A 25,475-nucleotide genomic window follows, 5' to 3' on the forward strand; every position below is an offset into this window, starting at 1 on the left:
TGATGGCGCCTACAGCACGTGGAGGTGTGCTCCGAGGGGAGAGTCCCTTATGTCTCGGGGTGTGGATGGGTGCTTACTCAGCAGTGGATGGCCACGCTGCTTCTTTGATGAAGCGGGCAGCCTGGCTATGGGAATAGAAAAGCTCTGTTCCCACATCTTCAGGTCCCTCCCCACTGGAGGGGGGCGAGCACCATGGAGCCCACCCCAGTGCAGCTGGGACTATGCCTATAGGAGGACTGACAGGCCTTCCGGGGAGCCCCTGCTCCGCTGGGAGGTGCCCGCCTGGGGCCAGGGAGGCAGCTGGCATCTTGCAACCCTGCAATTAGTAGTAGATCAAGTCAGCAGAAGAGCGAGTGGTGATGGTGGCAGTGGGGGTGGGGCAGGGTGCGCTGCAGCTGGCTCCTGGGTGCTGCCTCTGCCTCTGGCCATTACCCAGGGTTTTGTCCGGAGTGGCTGTGGGCCTCCTAGGTGGACAAGGCACTGGGCTCTTTGGAGGATGTGCAGCGCCCTGGTCTCATCGGAGGGGTTTTGTTCAGCCCATTTGCTGTGGTTCCTAGTTTACAGATAGGGAAACTAAAGCGTATTAGAAGACACATGGCCAGTAGAAGTGGGCTGGACCATTGTGAAGTCTACAGGAAGAGCTCAATACATACAGACAGTTTTTGGAAGTCACCTTTCTAGTGACATGAGTAGGGATGGTTCACCTGGAGGTGGGAGGGCCGGTCTAGGGCGCAGAGGTTGGCTGGAGAACAAGGGCAGACTCCAGGGCCCCCCAGCCCCTCTCACACTGTAAGCCAGAGGGGCCAGCTGGCCCATTCCAGACCTGGGAGAGGCACTGTGGTCCCACTCTGCCGTGTGCTCAGCCCCTGGGCTGCCTGTTCCCTACAGGAGAAGACCCTACACAGACGCGCACGTGTGTGTGTGTGTGTGTGTGTGTGTGTGTGTGTGTGTGTGTGTGTGTTGTGTAGCTGCAGCCAGGATGGGTTCTGGATTCAGCCTTCTGCCATGTCTCTCCATCCTTCCTCTACTCCTCCATCCTCATCCCTCTCCTCTTCCAACCCCAGGTACTGTGCTGGCTGCTAGGATTCTCAGCCGTCCAGGAGCGGCTGGTGTGGCTGGGGAAGCAGACAAGTAAATAGTCCACTCACAATACAATGAAGCCTGAGGCTGGATTATGAAAAGCTGCTATGACTTCGAGAAGGCAATTCTCGCTGGCAGTGGGGATTTGGCCTGCCTGGGGAGGCTGGGGATGTAGAGAAGTAGAGCTGGGTAGGGTTGCAGTGGACAGGTCCATAGAGGACTTTCCAAGGAGGGGTAGCAGGCAGGCTGTGGACCACGTGACTTGGGGATCAGTTGGACTGCCTAGTTGCTCCCTGTGAGCTCCTGGACCTGATCATAACCCGGGTGGAGATGGCGGCACATGCCTCATGGGTGGTTGCGAATGACCAGCCAGATCCTGTCTGTGGAGCACACTACGTTCAGGAAACAGATTGTTTTTGGCAGTCACCCCGCCAGTGACTGTGAGCTCTTGGCCTTGACTACACTTCACACTGGCATGGGCTCAGAACCTGGTCACTCAGTCACTCCCTTTCCTATCTAAAGGGAACCTGGACTAGACCAGAGAGAAAGCACTCACATGCCTTTCAGGCTGGGCGGGGGTCAGACTGCAGAGGCTGGTGGGGATTGGTGGCGCAGGGTGCTTCTGTCACACCCCGAGAAGCAGCTGTGACGGCATGTCAACAGGAGCCTTGTGGTCAGAGGTGCAGACGGCTCAGGAGAGGGAAACCCGCATTTTGATGGGCAAGCTTCCCATGACTAATATTAGCAATGCATTAAAGATTTTCCTTAAGGCATCATGTGAGCCAAAGCTAATGCTTCTGCTGGCCACGACCCCTGGGTGACTTTCCCTACCGTAGGTAGAGGGGAGCCAAGGAAGAGTGTTTGCAGTGCCCAGCACACAACTCTTAAGTCCCCCAACTCCTCAAGCCTGGCCTGGATGGTGCCCCCGCCCCCAGTTCCCAAGAGCTCCCTCTTCCAGGGCATGGCAGAGGAGAGGAGCCGACCCTCTCAGTTCACCACCACTCTGAAAGTAGCTCGGCTGGGGGACAGGGCTGTAAGGAGGCCCTCGCTCCACGCTATCTCGCTGGAGGTGCCAGGGAGTCTAGGGGAGCCAGCCGGGGGCTGCTGTGTCTGGGAATGGCAGCTGGGGGGTGGGTGCCGTCAATGAGGGTCTGGCTCCTGAGGGTCAAAGGGCAGCACTTTCAGCTTTTCCTCAGGCTAATTTACTGTTTGGGAGAGAAAACAGAAAGACCTCTGGCAGGAAATGGTCCCTTTTCTGCTAGCCCTGGCTCTGGGGAAAGTCTTTCTGGGGGATCCTCAAGTCTCTCCCCTTTCTCCTTCCTGACCTCCCCTGGGAGCTCAGGAGGGGACCTGGAGCCTTTGCCTTGGCAGCCAACCCCACCCACTAGCATCCTCAGCCAGGCTTAAAAAGGACAATTCTTAATGTCTGGTTCGCTGGCTCCTGGGTCTCCTCTCCCCAGCTCAGTCCCCAGGGCTTATAGCATCCCTGAGTCCCAGCACTATGGCCCCTAGGGACTTTCATATAGAGACCACACAAAGAAATAGTAAGGTAGCTCCTTGCTCCCAGCAGGGAGCCCACTTATTAACTGGATGCAACTTGTCTCTGTGCCATGCTACATCTCTACGTACAACCCACACAGCAACACAGGGAACTCAATACTTTCTCTGCTGAAGCTATCCTGATGGGAAGTTATAAGGGACCCCAAATGCTCCTTTTCAAAGATCCAAGGTAAAATCGTCTGACTACACAAAGGTTGTAAATTAAGCATCAAAACAAAATTAGGGACTGGGGAGATGGCTCAGTAGTTAAAGGCACTTGCTTGCAAAGCCTATTGGCCTGGGTTCAATTTCCCAGCACCTATAAAAACCTGAATGCAAAAAGTGTTGCATGCATCTGGTATTTGTTTGCAGTCGCGAGAGACTTTAGTGCACCCATATACACATACATAAATAAAAAATTTATAAGCTGGGTGTGGTGACACACGCCTTTCATCCCAGCACTCGGGAGACAGAGGTAGGAGGATTGCCATGAGTTCAAGGCCACCCTGAGACTACATAGTGAGTTCCAGGTCAACCTGGGCTAGAGTGAAACCCTACCTCAAAAAAACAAAACAAAAAATAAAATAAAATTACCAGCTGTGTGTGGTGGTGTATGAATGTAATCCTAGTACTTGGGAAGGTGAGGCAAGAGGAGGGAAATTGAGGTCAGCTTAGGGTATATAGGGAGACCTGTTTCAAATTAATAATAATAAAAAACCCCTGTGATTTTCCCATCAAGGACAGGGATGAGGATTTATTATTCAATGGGTAAATTCCCAGCAATCACCTGAACCTTATTCCTCATGCTCTGCTGGCAAATCTCTCCTGTTCAAACAGACTTCCAAGATTTTTTTACATTTTATTTTTTTGGGTGTGTGCATTTGTGTGTATAGGCACACTCAGGTCATTTTTTTTTTTTCTTTTGGTTTTTTGAGGTAGGGTCTCACGCTAGCCCAGGCTGACCTGGAATTCACTATGGAGTCGCAGGATGGCCACGAACACAAGGCAATCCTCCTACCTCTGCCTCCCGAGTGCTGGGATTAAAGGCGTGCACCACCACGCCCGGCTACACCCAGGTCTTTTGACTACACTAAACTGCATTAATGCAGTTAAATCAGATGCATGTGCCATGTTGCATCTGGCACCATGGGTCCTGGGGAATGGAACCCAGGCTGGCAGGCTTTGCAAACAAGCTTCTTTAACTGTGGTTGCCATCTTCTAGGTCCCTCCAAGAATTTAAATAACCTTTACTGAGCTCTGCAAGAACTCATCTAACTTCCCTGATTGCTCCACAAGACATCTTAACTTACAGAAGGAGAAACTCAGGCTCAGAGAAGTCAAGATACTGCCATGAAGTTGCAAAACCACTAAGGGCAGAGCAGAGATTTGAATCCAAGAGGTTTTAGAATTGATCTCCTTGTCTGATTAGATAGTACACCACACCTCCTTCCTCCCCCAGCCTCTCCAATGTTCATTCCTTCACTGCCCCTTCTCATACTCACTCATTAAGTCAATCAAGATCCTGAGGTCCGGTTCAGTGTTAGGTGCAGGTTATGGTGACCCACTACGACCCCGTCCCATGTCTGCTGCACTTTCAGGACTCTGCCCTGAGAACTTGAAGTCCATTTATTATAAAAAAGACCGGGTTCACTGCACCCTATTATGAACAGTTCGCGCTAAACCATCAAGGCTGCGAGAGAGGCAGCGTGGGTTAGGACCCCACAGCCCGCCATCAATGGGGTCCACCCATGAATGATGTTCTGGGTGAGTGGTCCCGTGTTTATAAAACCAAATGGGTTCAAGCAGCGCTGGGCATATCTATGATATACATATCCAACAGGCTTTCTCCTTCCTGGAGTGCGGGCAGGTGGGACTGCTGCTCTCCTGAGAGCAGGAAGTGGTCCTTGGCAAGAGACCAGAATGGGGACCCCCAGCGAGTGCTGACAGCTGCATCAGTTCGAGTGATGGCCAGCTGGGCATCTCTGGTTTTAAGCCAGTCCTGGAGGCTCTATGCCACCTGGATTTGTAGGTCCTCATCCTCATCCAGGTCGCTGGCTCCATCACCGGTCTCCTCAGTACCAAATCAAGTGCTTCGAATCTTCCCCAAAAGGGGAGCATTTTGCTGTTGCCTGCGGAGCCTGTGGGGAGGGGGAAGTGTGTGCCAAGTGACAGTCAGAGCAGGAGCCACCTCCTGATAGGGGCTGCATGTGTGTTGGCAATGGCCACATCTTTCCTAGCTCTTCCCAGCTACCAGGTACCCTGTGCTACCTGCGTGAACACGGGGGAGGTGCTACTGTCACATTTAAGTAAAAGGGAACTTAGGCATAAGGAACTCAAGTGGCTTGTCCCAAGCCACCCAGACAGGGAGCCATGGGCTGGACTCTAAGCCGGAGTGCAAGCTGCGTGGCGGGCAGGAGACTGCACAGAGTCACGCCACTGGGATGGGGGTTCCTCACAGGGTGTGCTGGTACGGTGAAGTCTGAGCACCCCCACCTATGTACCTACTTCTTCCCATTAAACTTCCTAAAGCCAAAATGTGCCAGGCAAACTTCACCTGTAAGAAAAGCTGGTAGAGGAAATGCCCCGCCCCCAACAAAATGACCGCTGGGTGCATCTTACTGGAAGGCATGAATTATTAACATGGCAGGGAGGGGCACGAGCTCGGGCTCCATTACTGCTCAGTGATTTAGTGAGCTGTCCCAGAATATTAAAGCAAGAAAAGTTGCAAACTAAACTGAGGCAGTGGTCCTGGGTGGCACTGCCCACCCCAAAAGAGGCGCTGGCTCTGGAGGCTGAGCAGAACTGGCCTGCGCAGTCGGAGTGTATGGCTCCTGAGGAATGTGGCTGAGGCTTCAGGAAACCCCAGGCTAGGTGCCTGGTGAGGGGCATACACAGTGCTGGACTCGGAGACGGCGGACATGCGCTGGGCCTGACTTGGATCTGCGGCTGGGGACTGTATCCACCTCAGGTGTCACCATAGACAAATGGGGGAACTGAGGCTCAGCTGGCCAAGCTACACGGCAGTTAGGTCTTGTTCCCTGATCTGTTTAACTACAGGGTCTCAGTCCACACTAGCACTCACTAGATGCCTACTAAACACAGGTGCTGTCGGCCGGCCAGGGCCATCCTGCCAGACTAACCCCCAGTTTGGATAGCCATTGAAGGCCTTGCCCCCAGAGACTGATTTCCTTGTCTGCCAGGCTCCTGGAGCCAAGATTTCTCCACCCTTTATCTCCCAGAGGTGGATGCTTCGTGAGGCACAGTATCTAGCACTGCCACTTCCGTTTACATACAAAGAAACTGAGGCAATAGGAACTCCAGTGACTTGCGCCAAATTTACCCAGACAGGAGCCAGTGGAGTTGGGCTTTCTCCCCAGGGGAGGCAGTGACGGCAGTGGCAGCACCTGGTGCCGACTCAGCATTTGTTGGTCCAAGAGCCTTTTTTCTTCTTTCTTTCATTTTTGACACAAGAGTCACTCATGTAGCCCAGGCTGGCCTCAAACTCTATACGGGCAAGGATGATCTTGCACTTCTGATTCTACAACTTCACCTGTCAAGTGCTGGGATTACAGGCATACACCACCGTTTCCTCATTATTTGGTGGTGGGGACTGAATCCAGGCTTTGTGCATGGAACCCCCCACCCCGACTTGCTCCCAGGAAGCACTCCACCAACTGAGCTGTCACCAGCCGTGTCTAGGTGCTTTCTGGAAGCATATATCAACTAACTTCTCTCACAGTGATCAAGAAGTAAGAAACAGTCTGGAGGGATCGCTTAGTGATCACGGTGCTTCTCTATGAAGCCTAAGGACACAGGTTTGATTCCTTAGAACCCAGTAAGCCAGAAGCACATGGTGGCAATGAAAGGCAGGATGAAAAATTTTAAAGTAAACTTGGTGAAGAAATAGCTGGTTGCTACAGGTAGGGGACAGCCTGAACTGTATATTCAGAAAGGAGTAAATCAAAAATAGGCTAAAAGATAGGATGCGGGTGGCCCAAGATATGGGTTGGTCGGGTCAACCTAAACTTTATGTCCCAGGAAGAGAAAAAAAAATAGTTTCCCAAGACAGCCTGACCAAGGACTTAAACTCTGGTTATGCACAAATAAGATATGTAGACATAACTGTACAAGCTTGGCAAATACCCTTGTGAAACCCCCTCCCCTTTCCCTTCCTTGCTAAAAGCCCTATAAAAAGAAACACCCAATAGGGCTCAGGGTCGACTCCTCTGTCTCCTGCATGAGATACGTGTCGACCCCAGAGCTCTGGTTTCCCGAATAAAGCCTCATGCTTTTGCAGCAAGTTTGGTCTCCCGTGTGTCTTCGGGTGCGTGCTATATCGAGACTTGAGTGAAGGTCTCCCTCTGGGGGTCTTTCAGCACATGCATGTGGAGTTCATTTGCAGTGGCTAGAGGCCCTGGCATGCCCATTCTCTCTCTTTTATAAATAAATAAATATATGTGTGTATATATATATATATATATATATATATATATATATATATATATATATAAACCTTGATCAACCCCATTTTATAATGGAAAGTTGACCCAGGAAGGTTGTATTCCAAGGTCATCCAGCCTTCTCCACCCAGGCTCCCTGGCTACAGACCCTAGCTCCCTTCCATCTACTAGACAGGAAAAGGCAGGTAAGGGTGTGGCCAGGAAGTGGGTCAGTACTGTTTCCACGTGCCCCATGGGAGAAGCCTCTGTCTGAAGTGCAGTGAAGTGCAGGGAGAAGGCAGGATCCCCGTGTTCTGAGTGTGGGGTGGGGCAGGGGAGCAGGGCACGTGCCAGGTGGACCAGAGAACGTCCCCTTCCTGTAGGGGATGAAGGGTCCTGCATAGTTAAAGCAGTTGACTGGTCATCTGGGTGGGGTCCTTCTGCCATTTCCTGCTCTTCAACCCAGTGTTACCCAGCCTGGCGACCCTAGGGGCTGCCTGCCTCCTTCTGTCAAGGATTTCTAGCCCCGCTGACTCCGCCCACTGCCACACACCTCTGCCTGACCTCCTTGGTAACCCTTGGGGATAGCAGGGAGCTCAGTGGCGGCCCACTGGAGGAGATGATTCCAAAGCCACAGCCGGTCTGGCTTCCGGTACCTCCTTCCAGTTTCCTGGCCCTGGCTCTTCCTGCCTGGAGGGGGCAGGATCCTGCCCCCAGGAGCTCTTCCTTCTTGGTCTTTCCCTCTGATCCTCTTGGGGGTTCCAGCCCTGAAGCCGCTGGTTTCCTTTGCCCGCCCTCCTCAGGCTCTGCGGGTGGTTCTCTTCCTGTGAGGCGGCCCCTGCCTACCTGGACTGCAGGTGCTCCAGCTGCACCTGCAAGTTCTCGCTCTGCTCCGTCTGCTCATCCAGGGACCGCTGTAGCTTCCGCGCGTGGTTGTGGGCCTCATCCAGCTGGGGGTCAGCAGAGCCAAGAGCAGGAGGGTCACCCTGGGCTGGGCAGCCTGGCCTGGCCACATGCCCCATTCCACTCTGGGGCTCTGTTCCACTCTTGGGCCTTCTATTGAGTGCTTTGTTCCTGAGGCCGTAGCCCAGGACCACCTTTACAGGGAAGAACCCTTCTGCTTTCCATTGCTGTTGCCCCCTCAGCCTCCAAATCTACCCACCCCTCACTAATTCAATCAGCACCCGCCCACCCACCTGCCTGGCCTCATGTCTTCTAGCCCAGGTCACCCGCTTTCCACCACGTGCCCTTGTTCCCTACCCATTCATTCTTCCATGCACTTGGGCAGTCAGCGGTCCATTCATCTGTCCCCGATCTACCCACTCCGTCGTCCATCCGCTAGTACACCCGCCACTCACCCAGGGCTCCCTCTGGCCAGCAGACATCCGTTGCTCTGCCTCTTCTCTCCGCCTTCCCTCTCCATCTGTCTACATAGCTCTCCGAGCATCTGTTCATCCGTCCGTGGAGTCCTCCTTCTGTCCTCCCATTCAACCACCTACACATTCATTCATCTCCTCTGCCCCTTCACCTTGCCAGCTTCTCTTACCAGGCACCGGCCCCACGGCGGGCTCCCTGGGTACTTGCCTCGTCCTCAGCCTGGGCCAGCTCTTTCTTGAGCTCCTCCACCCGGAGCCTCAGCTTCTTCACCTCTGCCTCGTGCTGCTCCATGCGTCGGTGGGCGTGTGCCAACTCTGCCACCTTCTCCTGAAACTGCTTTTTCAGCTTGCCATGCATGTGCTTCAGGTCGGCCAGTTCCTACAGGGATGGCAGCGAACTCAGGCTCAGTGAGCACTGTGCCAGGGAGGCTCATGAACCAGGAAACACTAAGGGAGCCGGGCACCTCTTCCTCCCAGGATCCCCTACATGCAGTTGGAATGTTAGGGTTTGGTAAGCAGCTGGGGGGGGGGGTCTGCAAATGCCACCTAGCGATGTGAGAAGGTCGGTGGCAGGGTTGATGGCTCCACTTGGAGGTGTGACTCTGAGGCACAAAGGTGGTAGCCAGCAGATGGCGGGAGCTGGCAGTCAGGATTTCAGGAGAGGCTTGGAGTCTTTGGTGATGGACACATGACATTCAAAGTCCTGGGTCTGGAAGTGAGCGAGGCTGGGAAGTGGGTGGTAGAGGAGGTCACAGTGGCTAGGAAGAGGGACAGCCAGCAAAGGAGATGCCTGCCTTAATCTGGGCATCTCACCTCTCATCTCTAGAGGAGAAAGTGTCCCTGCTTTAAGGTCTCTCCAAGCCATCTTTGCTTCCACCTCTTCCAACCCCCTGCCGGCCGACGTCTCCATCATCCCTTGTAGTCCCGATCCGCGGCAGCCTTCCCACCCTCAGTCTTCTCGAGGTTCTCCCCACAGCAGCTGCTCCCACCACCTCTACTTGCCTCTCTCTCAACACAGCCCTCAGCCCCTGCTTTTCTCTACCCAGGTCCCCTTGTCACTTCCGTCCAGTCACAGGGTCCTTCTGAGCCTGGTGTCCCTCCTCACAGTGGGACATCCCTAGTTCTCTCCGTCCCCTCCTATAAGACAGCTCACTACCAGTATGTTAACTTCTGCTTTTCCTGGAGATGGAAGCTCAAGTGTCACTGCCTCCAGGAAGCAGTCTGCCACCCTACCAAGGCCCTGGGCCTAACCAGGCCCCTGGGCATCCTTTCTTCCTGCCATAATCTTGGGACTGCATGATGGGCATAGCACATGTGGTGGAGAGGGCAGTGTTTGTTCTCTCTGAGCCAAGAGCTCCGTGGCACGGGTGGGTACTTGTCCACTGTCATGTCACTGGCAGCACAGTAGGTGCTTAATACATGCAGCTACTCGAATTGTCACCAGATCCAGCATCCAACAAGGGCTCAATAAGTGCAGTACAGTCGGAATATCTCATTCCAAATGCCCAAGATCAGAAGTATTTTAGACGTTAAGAGTTTTGGAATAATGTAGAAACACCTGGAGATGTCTTGCAGATGGGACCAAGTCTACACAGGAAACCCATTTGTGTTTCATATATACTCCATACCAGGGCAGGAAGGGGTATATCCTGGGCTGACCTGGAGTTCACTGTGCAGTCTGAGGATGGCCTTGGACTCACAGTGATCCTCTCTATACGGTATCTTTAGTGTGCCTGTGTTTTGACTGGGACTCATCACACGCTAGGTGTCAAATTTGCTAATCTTTTGGGGGTATCATTGATGCTCAAAGTTGGGAATTTTGGAATCTTTCAGATTTCTGGGCTGAGGAGGCACAGCCTTGTACTGTGCTTATCTGCAGGGTAGCTGAATGGGAGGCCCTGGCCACCACCCCCTGCCTCACCTTGTTCTTCTCAAAGAGTGCAACCTGGCTGGCCCGCAGGTCACAGTCCAGGGCGCTAGCCGTCTGTCGTCGCCTCCTGGCCAGCGCCTCCTCCAGATCCCCAACCTGAGCTCGCAGTTTCTTGTTCTCCCGTTCGAGGCCTAACTTTTCCGTCTCCAGCCGCTCCCGACGGCCCCACTCGGCTGCATTCTTTGCCTGCAGCCGCTCCATCTGCAACGGAGCAGGACACAGTGAGACTCCCCGGGGACAGGGAATGCAGGGACAAGCTGAACACCCCCACTTCCACCTCCTACAGCCAAAAATGGCTCCAGGAAGCAGATCCAGCTGCAGTAGCTATAATTAAGCTGGGCTTCTTTCATAGTGTGCAGGATATAGGGGCATTTCTTGGCCTGTGCGTAGGAGAGGAGGGGCCTTCAGCAGGCCGAGGTCCCCTTAACACAACACACTCGACCCCTGCCTTTCTCCCAATGAGGATCTAATTGAGTCCCTGTCTCCCCCCCCCCCCAACCCCCAGACATCTGTGGCCACCTCACCTTGCCCCGCAGCTCAGCCATGCTGGACCGGGCGCCCAGCTCGTGTTCCAGGTCTTCGGACATGTGGCCCAGTTCGTCCTGATGTGTCTCCTTCAGGATGCTGAGCTGCAAACATTCAACCTGCTCGTGAGGACCACCAGATTGTGTCCCAGGAACAGTGCCAATTGGGGTGCCCAGCTGGGAGCCCAAGGCTGGGCCCAAATGTGGCACCAGAATGGGCTGCAGCTGACCCCTCTGCCATCTCTGGTACCTCTTGCCTTTCACTCCTCCCCACCACCTGGCCTTCTGGTGCCTGTTCTCAGCCAGTCAGCTCAATCAAGGAGCACTATACTCTCTTCACACCTAAGTCTCCTGAGGGCTCCCAGTTGCTTTGGGATGAAACTCAGCTCACATGGCTCACCAAATGCTGCCCAATGGGCTCCCAGGATCTTTTCCTCCACCTCATTCACTCTGCAGTCTTGGTCCTCTGAACACAGGCCAAAGATGATGCCCTATTCCTCAAACACACCAAGGTCCTGTCCACTGGACAGGGCCTTCACATGTGCAGTTTTGTGCTGCTTGGGACACTGACATATTTTGCAGAAGTGACCCTTATCTTCCACCCTTGGCCTAAATGTTCCATTCTTGGAGGGTCTCTTCTTTTCACCTGGCCGAGAAGAGGCAGCTCCCCCTCCCACTGCCCAGCCTGCAAGCTGTGAGGTGAGGAGATGCTGATCTGGGTGTGTTGAGAGGGAGAGCCTGGCAACTCCAGGACATCTAAGAGGCAGTGTTTTCTTTCCATCCAATGACAAAGGCGCTAGGATTCTTGCTTGTGGGTTGAACGCCACTCCCACAGGCTCTGCAATCCCTTCTTGACCTGTCTTAAATAGGAATTGGTTTGCTTACCTTCTATCAGAATGAAACTGTGAAGTACACACGACAGGTGCCGGCCAAGGAGACCCTCTCTCTTCACAAACCTGTGTTGAGCATGTTTTCATCGCTCCCCCTCCCCCCCACGCAATGGGGAGAAACAAATATTTGACTTATTTAACTATGAGAGAGAAAGTGAGAGATTGAGAAAAGGACCCATTCAGGGAATGGGCCCACCAGGTGACCTAGAACACACGAGCGCCCCCTGGTGTCTCGGGCTTGCATGCGTCGGTCCCAGCGTCTCAAACTGGGCTCCCTTGGCTTCAGAGTCAAAGGCTCTGACCTCTAAGCCATCTCCGCTTCTCACCTCGCCTGAGGCCGGTTTCCTTTGCCCATTCTTTCTCCAGCAAGGCTTGAATTCTAATACCGGGTAACCTGGGATTCAGGATGTAGCCACAGGGTGGCTGCCTTGTCATGTTCATCCTCTTATCTCTGCTGGCAGTAGAGGTGCCTGCTGTGACTTCAAGCACCCTGTGTTGTTGATAGTCAATTGCTCTGATCATTGAAAATCAGAGATTCAATGAAAACTAGGCAAGAGGGGTCAAAGGTTACAAACAGGCCTGAACGTTTCTCCTTCAACAGGCATATCCTAGAGAAAAATATGTACGTGACTTCCATTTGACCCAAAGACATTGCTATCATTTTCTGGCAAGTAAAGACATCATTCCAGTGCCAAAGACAGGAACCTGTTTGGAAAACTGGAGAGCCTGGTGTGCACTGTAGTCTACCATGTCACCCTCAAGTCTAGTCATACCTGCTCTTTTCCTTCCACATCACATGGGAACTACTCATGATTGCAAGGAGCATGGAAGGCCACAGCGAATTCTGTGTTCACAGTGGACCTTGTGTTACGTACTTACCGTATTTCCCTTGATATCTGTGAACGTGACTCAATGAATGAGGGGCACGTCTGTGATTATCCAATACCTACCCTTCCGGTCCTTCATTCCAGCTGCTTCAATTGTCGGGTCACGATGGTCCTCCAGAGCCTGCGAGTGGGCACCCAAACCCTCTGAATACACGTCTGCACCCCGACACAACTCTTTCTTTCTGGAAGGGGTTCAGCAATTTGGCCCTGGGCCTATGAGGCATAAAGAATGTTGATACCTGCCTATGGGTTTGATGCCTTGTCACGTTCATCCCCTTTTCTATGCTGGCAAGGCGAGAAGCGGAGAAGGCTTAGAGGTCAGAGCCTTTGACTCTGAAGCCAAAAGACCCCGGTTCAAGATGCCGGGATGGATGCACGCAAGCCTGAGACACCAAGGGGTGCTCATGTGTTCTCGGTCACCTGGTGGGCCCATTCCCTGAATGGGTCCTTTTCTCTTCTCAATGTCTCACTTTCTCTCTCATAGTTAAATAAGTCAAATACATTTTTCCCCCTTGCGTGGGGAGGTTATTGAAAACATGCTCAACACAGGTTTGTGAGGAGAGAGGGTCTCCTTGGCCGGCACCTGTCATATGTATTTTGCCATTATTCTGATAGAAGATAAGCAAATCCAGGTCAAGAAGGACTTGCAGAGCCTGTGGGAGTGGCGTTCAATGCACAAGCAAGAGTCCTCGCGCTTCTGTCATTGGGGGGAAAGAAAACCCCACTCCTTTGAAGTCCTGGAGTTGTCAGGCTCTCTCTCATGACACCTGGACCAGCATCGCCGCATGTTTCAGAAGAGGTGGCACCTAATCATCACCAGTGACAAGGGTAAGTGAGCAGTCCACGAACGTGGACTCAGATGTTCTCGACGACTTTGGAATCTCTGAACGTTTGATATGTGAGGCGGGCTCTCCTGCTCAGGCAGCCGGCCTGGCGCTCGTGGAGGCCCTCCTCCTACAGCCAGTTAAAGGACACTTTGCGGAGCTGTCTCATTCCCAGAGACACACACCCTCCGCGCCTGGCTCCCTCACATTACACACAGTCCCATTCCAGTAGGCTCCCCACTTGTAAGTGAGGGGGTGAACCCACAGAAATTACTCAACTTCAACAAGAATGACTCAGGCTGGCCCATGGACTTGCGTGGGCCATCTTTGTGAATTATCTAAATGTGACCCTTTTTCTGCAGAGAGCCGATTCTCTCACCGAGGGGGATAGTGTTCGCTCTCACCCTAGGTTAGAGAATCAGGAGCTTTTAGGCCAGAGAGAAGGCCATGAAGAGGCAGGGGATCTCCGTGTGCTAGGGAAAGGAGGCCTCTGACAGACATGTGACTCAAATGGTCACATTCGCATGGGACATGCAGAGCTTCCAGGTGAAGTGCGAACCTACCAGGGAGTCCTATGACCCTTTCTAGCAGGATGACCAACATCTTTTTGAGGCAGTAGACACACTGGAGTCTCTCGAAAATATGACTGACATCAAACCCATAGGCAGGTATCAACATTCTTTATGCCTTTGAGGCCCAAGGTAAAATTGCTGAACCCATTCCAGAAAAATGAGGTGTGTCGGGGTCCAAACGTGTATTCGGAGGGTCTGGGTGCCCACTCGCAGGCTCTGGAGGACCATCCTGACCCGACAATGGAAGCAGGTGGAATGAAGGAGCAGAAGGGTAAGTATTGGATAATCACAACGTGCCCCTCATTCACTGAGTCACGTTCACAGATATCAAGGGAAAGACACTAAGAACATAACACACGGTCCACTGTGAACACTCTTAGAATCTGTTGTGGCCTTCCATGCTCCTCACAATTATGAGAAGTTTACATGTGACGTGGAAGAAAAAGAGCAGGCATGGCTATGCTTTATGATGACATTGCAGAGGACACTGCACACCAGCGTCTCCAGTTTCCCAAACAGGTTCCTGTCTTTGGCACTGAAATGATATCTTTACTTGCCAGAAAATGACAGCAATGTCTTTGGGTCCAATGGAAGTCATGTACATATTTCTCTCTAGGATATCCCTGTTGAAGGACAAACGTTTAGGCCTGTTTGTAACCTTTGACCCATCTTGCATACTTTTCATTGAATCTGCGATTTTCAATGATCAGAGCAGTTGAGTATCATCAACTCCAGGAGCTTGAAGTCAGGGCAGGCACCTTTACTGCCAGCAGAGATGAGAGGATGAACGTGACAAGGCTGCCACCCTGTGGCTCCATCCTGAATCCCAGCTCACCCATTACTAGAATTCAAGCATCTCTGGAGAAAGAAAGGGCAAAGGCAACTGGCCGCGGGCACAGTGAGAAGTGGGAAATGGCTTAGAGATTAGTGCCTTTGACTCTGAAGTCCAAGGATCCCGGTTCAAACCTCCAGGACACAGGCAAGCCCGAGATAAAGGGGGCGCTCATATGTTTTGGTCACCTGGTGGGCCCATTCTCTCAACGGTCCTTTTCTCTTTTGAATCTCTCACTCTCTCTCTCATAGTTAAATAAGTCAAATACTTTTTTTTCCCCGTTGCATGGGGGGTGGTGCAATGAAAAGTTGCTCAACACAGGTTTGTGAAGAGAGAGGGCCTCCTTGGCAGGCACCTGTCATGTATACTTGGTAATTTTATTCTGATAGAAGGTAAGCAAATCCATTCCTATTCAAGACAGGTCAAGAAGGAATTGCAGAGCCTGTGGGAGTGGCCTTCAACCTACAAGCAACAGTCCTCACGCAATCTGGAATTGGGGGGAAAGAAAACCCAGCTCCCTTGAAGTCCTGGAGTTGTCAGGCTTTCTCTCAAGACATCCCGACAAGCATCCTCGCACATTTCAGAAGAGGTGACACCTAATCATCACCAGTGACAAGGGTAAGTGAGCAGTCCACGAACGTGGACTCAGACGTTCTCGACGACTTTGGAATGTCTGAATGTTTGATATGTGAGGCGGGCTCTCATGTTCTAGTAGTCAGCTTGGTGCTCGTGGAGGCCCTCCTCCTTCAGCCAATTAAAGGACACAATGCGAAGCTGTCTCCTTCCCAGAGAAACACACCCTCCATGCATTGCTCCCTCACATTTCACACAGTCCCATTCCAATAGGCTCCCCAATTGTAACTGAGGGGGGTGAATCCGCAGAAATTGCTCAACTTCAGGAAGAATGACTCGGGCTGGCCTATGGACGTGCGTCGGCCATCTTTGTGAATTATCTACATGTGACCCTTTTTCTGAAGAGAGCCGATTCTCTAACCTAGGGTAACAGCGTTCTCTCTCACCCTAGGTTAGAGAATCGGGAGGTTTTAGGCCAGAGAGAAGGCCACGAAGAGGCAGGGGATCTGCATGTGCTAGGGAAAGGAGGCCCCTGACAGACATGTGACTCAAATGGTCACATCCGCATGGGACATGCAGAGCTTCCAGGTGAAGTGAAAACCTACCAGGGAGTCCTGTGCCCCTTGCTAGCAGGAGGACCGATGTCTTTTTGAGGCAGTAGACACAGGAGTCTCTCCAAAATATGACTGACATCAAACCCATAGGTAGGTATGGACATTCTTTATGGCTTTAAGGCCCAGGGCAAATTGCTGAACCCATTACAGAAAGAATGAGGTGTGTCAGGGTCCAAACGTGTATTCGGAGGGTTTGGGTGCCCATTCGCAGACTCTGGAAGACCATCCTGACCTGACAATGGAAGCAGGTGGAATAAAGGAGCAGAAGGGTAAGTATTGGATAATCACGCACATGCCCCTCATTCATTGTGTCACGATCACAGATATCAAGGGAAAGGTGATAAGTACGTAACACACGGTCCACTGTGAACACAGTGAGAATATATGTTCTGGCCTTTCATGCTCCTCACAATCATGAGATATTCCCAGGTGACGTGGAAGAAAAAGAGCAGGCATGACTATAATTTATGATGACATTGCAGAGGACACTGCACACCAGCGTGTCCAGTTTTCCACACAGGTTCCTGTCTTTGGCACTGGAATGATATCTTTACTTGCCAGAAAATGACAGCAATGTCTTTGGGTCCAATGGAAGTCATGTACATATTTATCTCTCGGATATCCCTGTTGAATGACAAACGTTTAGGTCTGTTTGTAACTCTTGACCCATCTTGCATAGTTTTCACTGAATCTCTGATTTTCAATGATCAGAGCAGTTGAGTATCATCAACACGTGGAGCTTGAAGTCAGGGCAGGCACCTTTACTACCAGCAGAGATGAGAGGATGATCGTGACAAGGCAGCCACCCTGTGGCTCCATCCTGAATCCCATATAACCTCGTAGTAGAATTCAAGCCTCACTGAAGAAAGAAAGGGCAAAGGCTGGTCGGGGTGTCTTGAGAGAAAGCCTGACAACTCCAGGACTTCAAAGGAGTGAGGTATTCTTTCCCCCCAATTCCAGAGGCGTGAGGACTCTTGCTTGTAGGTTGAACGCCACTTCCACAGGCTCTGCAATTCCTTCTTGACCTGTCTTGAAAGGCCTCGGGCACAGCCAGAAGCAGGAAATGGCTAAGAGGTTAGAGCCGTTGACTCTGATGTCCAAAGACCCCGGTCGAAACTCTGGGACGCAGGCAAGCCCGAGACACATGGGGGCGCTCGTCCGTTTTGGTCCCCTGGTGGGCCCATTCCCTGAACGGGTCCTTTTCTCTTCTCAATCTCTCACTTTCTCTCTCATAGTTAAATAAGTCAAATACTTTTTTTCCTCCTTGCTTGTTGGGGGGGGGGGCATGAAATGGTGCTCAACACAGGTTTGTGATGAGAGAGGGCCTCCTTGGCTGGCACCTGTCATGTCTACTTGGCAATTTTATTCTGATAGAAGGTAAGCAAATCCATTCCTATTCAAGACAGGTCAAGAAGGGATTGCAGAGCCTGTGGGAGTGGCATTCAACCTACAAGCAAGAGTCCTCACCCCTCTGGCATTGGGGGGAAAGAACCCCGCTCCTTTGAAGTCCTGGAGTTGTCAGGCTCTCTCTCAAGACACCCCAACCAGCATCCCCGCACGTTTCAGAAGAGGTGGCACCTAATCATCACCAGTGACAAGGGTAAGTGAGCAGTCCACGAACGTGGACTCAGACGTTCTCGACAATTTTGGAATCTCTGAACGTTTGACATGTGAGGCAGCCTCTCCTGCTCAGGGAGCCGGCCTGGCGCTCATGGAGGCCCTCCTCCTGCCACCGATTAAAGGACACTTTGCGGAGCTGTCTCATTCCCAGAGAAACACACCCTCCACGCCCTGCTCCCTCACTTTTCACACAGTCCCATTCCAGTAGGCTCCCCAATTGTAACTGAGGGGGTGGACCCGCATAAATTGCTCAATTTCAACAAGAACGACTCGGGCTGGGCCATGGCCATGAGTCAGCCATCTTTGTGAATTATCTAAATGTGACCCTTTTTCTGCAGAGAGCCAATTCTCTCACCTAGGGGGATAGTGTTCGTTATCACCCTAGGTTAGAGAATCGGGAGCTTTTAGGCCAGAGAGAAGGCCACGAAGAGGCAGGGGATCTGCATGTGCTAGGGAAAGGAGGCCCCTGACAGACATGTGACACAAATGGTCACATAGGCGTGGGACATGCAGAGCTTCCAGGTGAAGTGAGAACCTACCAGGGAGTCCTGAGCCCCTTTCTAGCAGGAGGACCGACGTCTTTTTGAGCCAGTAAACACACAAGAGTCTCTGGAAAAGATGACTGACATCAAACCCATAGGCAGGTATCGACATTCTTTATACCTTTGAGGCCCAGGGCAAAATTGATGAACCCATTCCAAATAATGAGGTGTGTCGGGGTCCAAACGTTTATTCGGAGGGATTGGGTGCCCACTTGCAGGCCATGGAGGACCATCCTGACCCGACAATGGAAGCAGGTGGAATGAAATAGCAGAAGGGTAAGTGTTGGATAATCACGGACATGACCCTCGTTCATTGAGTCACGTTCACAGATATCAAGGGAAAGGCAGTAAGTACGTAACACACGGTCCACTGTGAACACAGTTAGAATCTGTTGTGGCCTTCCATGCTCCTCACAATCATGAGAAGTTCAAATGTGACGTGGAAGAAAAAGAGCAGGCATGACTATGTTTTATGGTGGCATTGCAGAGGACACTGCACACCATCGTCTCCAGTTTTCCAAACAGGTTCCTGTCTTTGGCACTGGAATGATATCTTTACTTGCCCAAACATGATATAATGTCTTTGGGTCAAATGGAAGTCACATACATATTTCTCCCTAGGATATCCCTGTTGAAGGACAAACATTTAGGCCTGTTTGTAACCTTTGACATATCTTGCATATTTTTCATTGAATCTGCGATTTTCAAAGATCAGAGCAGTTGAGTATCATCAACTCGAGGAGCTTGAAGTCAGGGCAGGCACCTTTACTGCCAGCAGAGATGAGAGGAGGAACGTGACAAGGCTGCCACCCTGTGGCTCCATCCTGAATCCCAGCTCACCCATTACTAGAATTCAAGCCTTGCTGGAGAAAGAAGGGAGCCTAGGCAACTGGCCACAGGCACAGCGAGAAGTGGGAAATGGCTTAGAGGTTAGAGCCTTTGACTCTTAAGTTAAGGACCCTGGTTCAAACCTCTGGGATGGAGGCAAGCCTGAGACACAAGGGGCGCTTGTGCATTTTGGTCACCTGGTGGGCTCATTCCCTGAATGGTTCCTTTTTTCTTCTCAATCTCTCACTTTCTCTCTCATAGATAATAAGTCAAATAATTGTTTTTTCCCACCTTGGGTGGGTGGGGCAGAGAAAAGATGCTCAACACAGGTTTGTGAAGGGAGAGGGCCTCCTTGGCTGGCACCTGTCATGTGTACTTGGAAATTTTATTCTGATAGAAGGTAAGCAAATCCAAATCCATTCCTATTTAAGACATTCAAGAAGGAATTGCAGAGCCTGTGGGAGTGGCATTCAACCTACAAGCAAGAATCCTCACGCCTGTGGCATTGGCGGGAATAAAACACCTCTCCTTTGAAGTCCTGTAATTGTCAGGCTCTCTCTCAAGACAGCCTGACCAGCATCCCTGCACGTTTCAGAAGAGGTGGCACCTAATCATCACCAGTGACAAGGGTAAGTGAGCAGTCCATGAACGTGCACTTAGACATTCTCGACGATTTTGGAATCTCTGAACGTTTGATATGTGAGGCAGGCTGTCCTGCTCTATTAGCAGGCTTGGCTCTCATGGAGGCCCTCCTCCTGCCGCCAATTAAAGGACACTTTGCAGAGCTGTCTCATTCCTAGGGAAAAACAACCTCCATGCCCTGCTCCCTCACATTTCACACAGTCCCATTCCAGTATGTTCCCCACATGTAAGTGAGTGGGTGAACCGGCAGAAATTGCTCAATTTCAACAAGAATGACTCGGGCTGGCCCATGACCATGCCTCGGCCATCTTTGTGAATTATATAAATCTGATCCTTTTTCTGAAGAGAGCCGATTCTCTAACCTAGGGTGATAACGTTTGCTGTCACCCTAGATTAGAGAATTGGGAGCTTTGAGGCCAGAGAGAAGGCCACAAGAGGCAGGGGATCTCTGTGTGCTAGGGAAAGGTGGCCCTTGAGAGACATGTGACTCAAATGGTCACATAGGTGTGGGACATGCAAAGCTTCCAGGTGAAGTGAGACGCTACCAGGGAGTCCTGTGCCCCTTTCTAGCAGGAGGACCGACGTCTTTTTGAGGCAGTAGACACACAGGAGTCTCTCGAAAATATGACTGACATCTAACCCATAGGCAGGTATCAACATTCTTTATGCCTTTGAGGCCCAGGGCAAAATTGTGGAACCCATTCCAGAAAGAATGAGGTGTGTCAGGGTCCAAATGTGTATTCGGAGGGTTTGGATGCCCAAACGCAGGCTCTGGAAGACATCCTGACCCGACAATGGAAGCAGGTGGAATGAAGGAGCAGAAGGGTAAGTATTGGATAATCACGGACGTGCCCCTCGTTCATTGTGTCACATTCACAGATATCAAGGGAAAGACAGTAAGTACATAACATACGGTCCACCGTGAACACAGTGAGAATCTGTTGTGGCCTTCCATGCTCCTCACAATCATGAGAAGTTCACATGTGATGTGGAAGAAAAAGAGCAGCCATGACTATGCTTTATGGTGACATGGCAGAGGACACTGCACACCAGCGTCTCCAGTTTATCCAAACACGTTCCTATCTTTGACACTGGAAGGCTATCTTTACTTGCCAGAGAAAGATAGCTATGTCTTTGGGTCAAATGGAAGTCATGTACATATTTCTCTCTATGATATCCCTGTTGAACGACAAAGGTTTAGGCCTGTTTGTAACCTTTGACCCATCTTGCATAGTTTTCATTGAATCTCCGATTTTCAATGATCAGAGCAGTTGAGTATCATCAAAATGGGGAGCTTGAAGTCAGGGCAGGCACCTTTACTGCCAGCAGAGATGAGAGGAGGAACGTGACAAGGCTGCCACCCTGTGGCTCCATCCTGAATCCCGGCTCACCGGGTACTAGAATTCATTCAAGCCTTGTTGGAGAAAGAAAGGGAAAAGGCAACCGGCCACGGGCACGGCGGGACACGGGAAATGTCTTAGAGGTCAGAGCCTTTGACTCTGAAGTCCAAGCACCCCGGTTCAAACCTCTGGGACGCGGGCATGCCTGAGACACAAGGGGGCGGTCGTGCATTCTGGTCACCTGTTGGGCCCATTCTCTGTACGGGTCCTTTTCTCTTCTCAATCTCTCACTTTCTCTCTCATAGTTAAATAAGTCAAATACTTTTGTTTTTCCCCCTTGGTGGAGGGGGGGGGCGATGAAATGGTGCTCAACACAGGTTTGTGAAGAGACAGGGCCTCCTTGGCCTGCACCTGTCATGTGTACTTGGCAATTTTATTCTGATAGAAGGTAAGCAAATCCATTCCTATTCAAGACAGGTCAAGAAGGAATTGCAGAGCCTGTGGGAGTGGCGCTAAACTCGCAAGCAGGAGTCCTCGCACCTCTGGAATGGGGGGAATAAAACCCCGCTCCTTTGAAGTCCTGGAGTTGTCAGGCTCTCTCTCAAGTCACCCCGACCAGCATCCCCACACGTTTCAGCAGAGGTGGCACCTAATCATCACCGGTGACAAGGGTAAGTGAACAGTACACGAACGTGGACTCAGACATTCTCGACGATTTTGGAATGTCTGAACGTTTGACATGTGAGGCGGGCTCTCCTGCTCAGGCAGCCGGCTTGGCGCTCGTGGAGGCCCTCCTCTTGTAGCCAATTAATGGACACTTAGCAGAGCTGTCTCATTCCCAGAGAAACACATCCTCCATGCCCTGCTCCCTCACATTTCACATAGTCCCATTCCAGTAGGCTCCCCAATTGTAACTGAGGGGGGAACCCGCAGAAATTGCTCAATTTCAACAAGAACGACTCGGGTTGGCCCATGGCCATGCGTCGGCCATTTGTGAATTATATAAATCTGACCCTTTTTCTGAAGAGAGCCGATTCTCTAAGGTAGGGTGATAGCGTTCGCTCTCACCCTAGGTTAGAGAATCAGAGCTTTTATTCCAGAGAGAAGGTCACGAAGAGTGCTAGGGAAAGGAGGCCTCTGACAGACATGTGACTCAAATGGTCACATCCACATGGGACATGCAGAGCTTCCAGGTGAAGTGAGACGCTACCAGGGAGTCCTGTGCCCCTTTCTAGCAGGAGGACCAACATCTTTTTGAGGCAGTAGACACACAGGAATCTCTTGAAAATTTGAATGACATCAAACCCATAGGCAGGTATCAACATTCTTGATGCCTTTGATGCCCAGGGCCAAATTGCTGAACCCTTTCAAGAAAGAATGAGGTGTGTCAGGGTCCAAATGTGTATTCGCAGGGTTTGGGTGCCCACTCGCAGGTTCTGGAGGACCATCTTGACCCAACAATGGAAGCAGGTGGAAGGAAGGAGCAGAAGGGTGAGTATTGGATAATCACAGACGTGGCCCTCGTTCATTGAGTCACGTTCACAGATATCAAGGGCAAGACGGTAAGTATGTAACACACGGTCCACTGTGAACACAGTTAAAATCTGTGGTGGCCTTCCATGCTCCTCACAATCATGAGATGTTCCCAGGTGATGTGGAAGATAAAGAGCAGGCATGACTATGCTTTATGGTGACATTGCAGAGGACACTGCACACCAGCGTCTCCAGTTTTCCAAACAGGTTCCTGTCTTTGGCACTGGAATGATGTCTCTACTTGCCAGAAAATAATAGCAATGTCTTTTGTTCAAATGGTAGTCACGTACATATTTCTCTCTAGGATATCCCTGTTGAAAGACTAACATTTAGGCCTGTTTGTAACCTTGGATCCATCTTGCATAGTTTTCATAAAATCTCTGATTTTCAATGATCAGAACAGTTGAGTATCATCAACACAGGGAGCTTGAAGTCAGGGCAGGTACCTTACTGCCAGCAGAGATGAGAGGCTAAACGTGACAAGGCAGCCACCCTGTGGCTCCATCCTGAATTCCAGCTTACCTGGTACTAGAATTCAAGCCTCTCTGGAGAAAGAAAGGGCAAAGGAAACCGGCGACGGGCACGGCGGGATGTGGGAAATGGCTTAGAGGTTAGAGCCTTTGACTGTGAAGTCCAAGGACCCCTGTTCGAACCTCCGGGATGCAGGCAAGCACGAGTCAGAACGGGGCACTAGTGTTTTCTAGGTAATCTGGTGGGTCCATTCCCTGAACGGGTCATTTTCTCTTCTCAATCTCTCACTTTCTCTCTCATAGTTAAATAAGTCAAGTACACTTTTTCCCCCTTGTGTGTGGGGGCGATGAAAACGTGCTCAACACAGGTTTGTAAAGAGAGCGGGCCTCCTTTGCCGGCACCTGTCATGTGTACTTTGCCATTTTATTCTGATAGAAGGTAAGCAAATCCATTCCTATTCAAGACAGGTCAAGAAGGGATTGCAGAGCCTGTGGGAGTGGCGTTCAACCCACAAGCAAGAGTCCTCGCGCCTCTGGCATTGAGGGAAAAGAAAACACCATTCCTTTGAAGTCCTGGAGTTGTCAGGCTCTTTCTCAAGACACCCCAACCAGCATCGCCACACATTTAAGAAGAGGTGGCACCTAAACATCACCAGTGACAAGGGCAAGTGAGCAGTCCATGAACGTGGACTCAGATGTTCTCAATGATTTTGGAATCTCTGAACGTTTGATATGTGAGGCAGGCTCTCCTGGTCTACCAGCCTCCTTAGCGCTGGTGGAGGCCCTCCTGCAGCCAATTCAAGGACACTTTGCAGAGCTGTCTCATTCCCAGAGAAACACATCCTCCACGTCCTGCTCCCTCACATTTCAGACAGTCCCATTCCTGTATGCTCCCCACTTGTAAGTGAGGGGTGAACCCTCAGAAATTGCTCAATTTCAACAAGAACGACTTGGGCTGACGCATGGCCGTGCCTCGGCCATCTTTGTGAATTATATAAATCTTACCCTTTTTCTGAAGACAGCCGATCCTCTAACCTAGGGTGATAGCTATCACCCTAGGTTAGAGAATTGGGAGCTTTTAGGCCAGAGAGAAGGCCACGAAGAGGCAGGGGATCTCCGTGTGCTAGGGAAAAGAGGCCCCTGACAGATACGTGACTCAAATGGTCACATCCTCATGGGACGTGCAGAGCTTCCAGGTGAAGTGAGAACCTACCAGGGAGTCCTGTGCCCCTTTCTAGCAGGAGGACCGACTTCCTTTTGAGGCAGTAGACACACAGGAGTCTCTTGAAAATATGACTGACATCAAACCCATAGGCAGGTATCTACATTCTTCATGCCTTTGAGGCCCAGGGCAAAATTGTGGAACCCATTCCTGAAAGAATGAGGTGTGGGGGTCCATACTTGTATTCGGAGGGTTTTGGTGACCACTGGCAGGCTCTGGAGGACCATCCTGACCAGACAATGGAAGCAGGTGGAATGAAGGAGCAGCAGGGTAAGTATTGGATAATCATGGACATGCCCCTCGTTCATTGAGTCACCCTCACACATATCAAGGGAAAGATGGTAAGTACGTAACACACGGTCCACTGTGAACACAGTGAGAATCTGTTGTGGCCTTCCATGCCCCTCACAATCATGAGAAGTTCACATGTGTTGTGGATGAAAAAGAGTAGGCATGACTATGCTTTATGGTGACATTCAGGGGACACTGCACGCCAGCATCTCCAGTTTTCCAAACAGGTTCCTGTCTTTGGCACAGAAATGATATCTTTACTTGCCAGAAAATGATAGCAAGGTCTTTGGGTCAAATGGAAGTCACATACATATATCTCTCTATGATATCCCTGTTGAAGGCCAAACATTTAGGCCTGTTTGTAACCTTTGACCCATCTTGCATAGTTTTCATTGAATCTCTGATTTTCAATCATCAGAGCAGTTGAGTATCATCAAAATGGGGAGCATGAAGTCAGGGCAGGCACCTTCACTGCCAGCAGAGATGAGAGGATGAACGTGACAAGGCTGCCACCCTGTGGCTCCATCCTGAATCCCAGCTCGATGGTACTAGAATTCCAGCCTCGCTGGAGAAATAAGGGCAAAGGAAACTGGCCACAGTCACAGCGGGAAACAGGAAATGGCCTAGAGGTTAGAGCCTTTCACTCTGAAGTCCAAGGACCCCGCTTCGAACCTCCAGGACATAGGCAATTCTGAGACACAAGGGGGCGCTTGTGTTTTCTTGGTCACCTGGTTGGCCCATTCCCTGAATGGGTCCTTTTCTCTTCTCAATCTCTCACTTTCTCTCTTGTAGTTAAATAAGTCAAATACATTTTTTTCCCCTTGCGTGGAGGCAGGGGCGGGGGCTATGAAAACGTGGTCAACACAGGTTTGTGAGGAGAGAGGGCCTCCTTGGCCGGCACCTGTCA

General features: G+C 51.1%; 1 protein-coding gene across 1 annotated transcript in view; it reads right to left on the reverse strand.

The window, feature by feature from the left end:
• Nucleotides 1-4,702: 4,702 nt before the first annotated feature.
• LOC123458538 (coiled-coil domain-containing protein 102A-like) overlaps nt 4,703-25,475 on the reverse strand; it is a 32,646-nt gene continuing 11,873 nt past the window's right edge. The window contains exons 2-8 of the mRNA XM_045142732.1: nt 12,729-12,847; nt 10,889-11,079; nt 10,649-10,744; nt 10,356-10,565; nt 8,643-8,813; nt 7,905-8,008; nt 4,703-4,757 (exon numbers count right to left, since the gene is read on the reverse strand). Of these exons, the coding sequence (XP_044998667.1) occupies nt 4,703-4,757; nt 7,905-8,008; nt 8,643-8,813; nt 10,356-10,565; nt 10,649-10,744; nt 10,889-11,079; nt 12,729-12,847 (946 nt within the window). The remainder of the gene's footprint in view (nt 4,758-7,904; nt 8,009-8,642; nt 8,814-10,355; nt 10,566-10,648; nt 10,745-10,888; nt 11,080-12,728; nt 12,848-25,475) is intronic.

This window comes from Jaculus jaculus, chromosome 1, assembly GCF_020740685.1.
Source record: "Jaculus jaculus isolate mJacJac1 chromosome 1, mJacJac1.mat.Y.cur, whole genome shotgun sequence".
In the NCBI taxonomy this organism is placed as follows: domain Eukaryota; kingdom Metazoa; phylum Chordata; class Mammalia; order Rodentia; family Dipodidae; genus Jaculus; species Jaculus jaculus.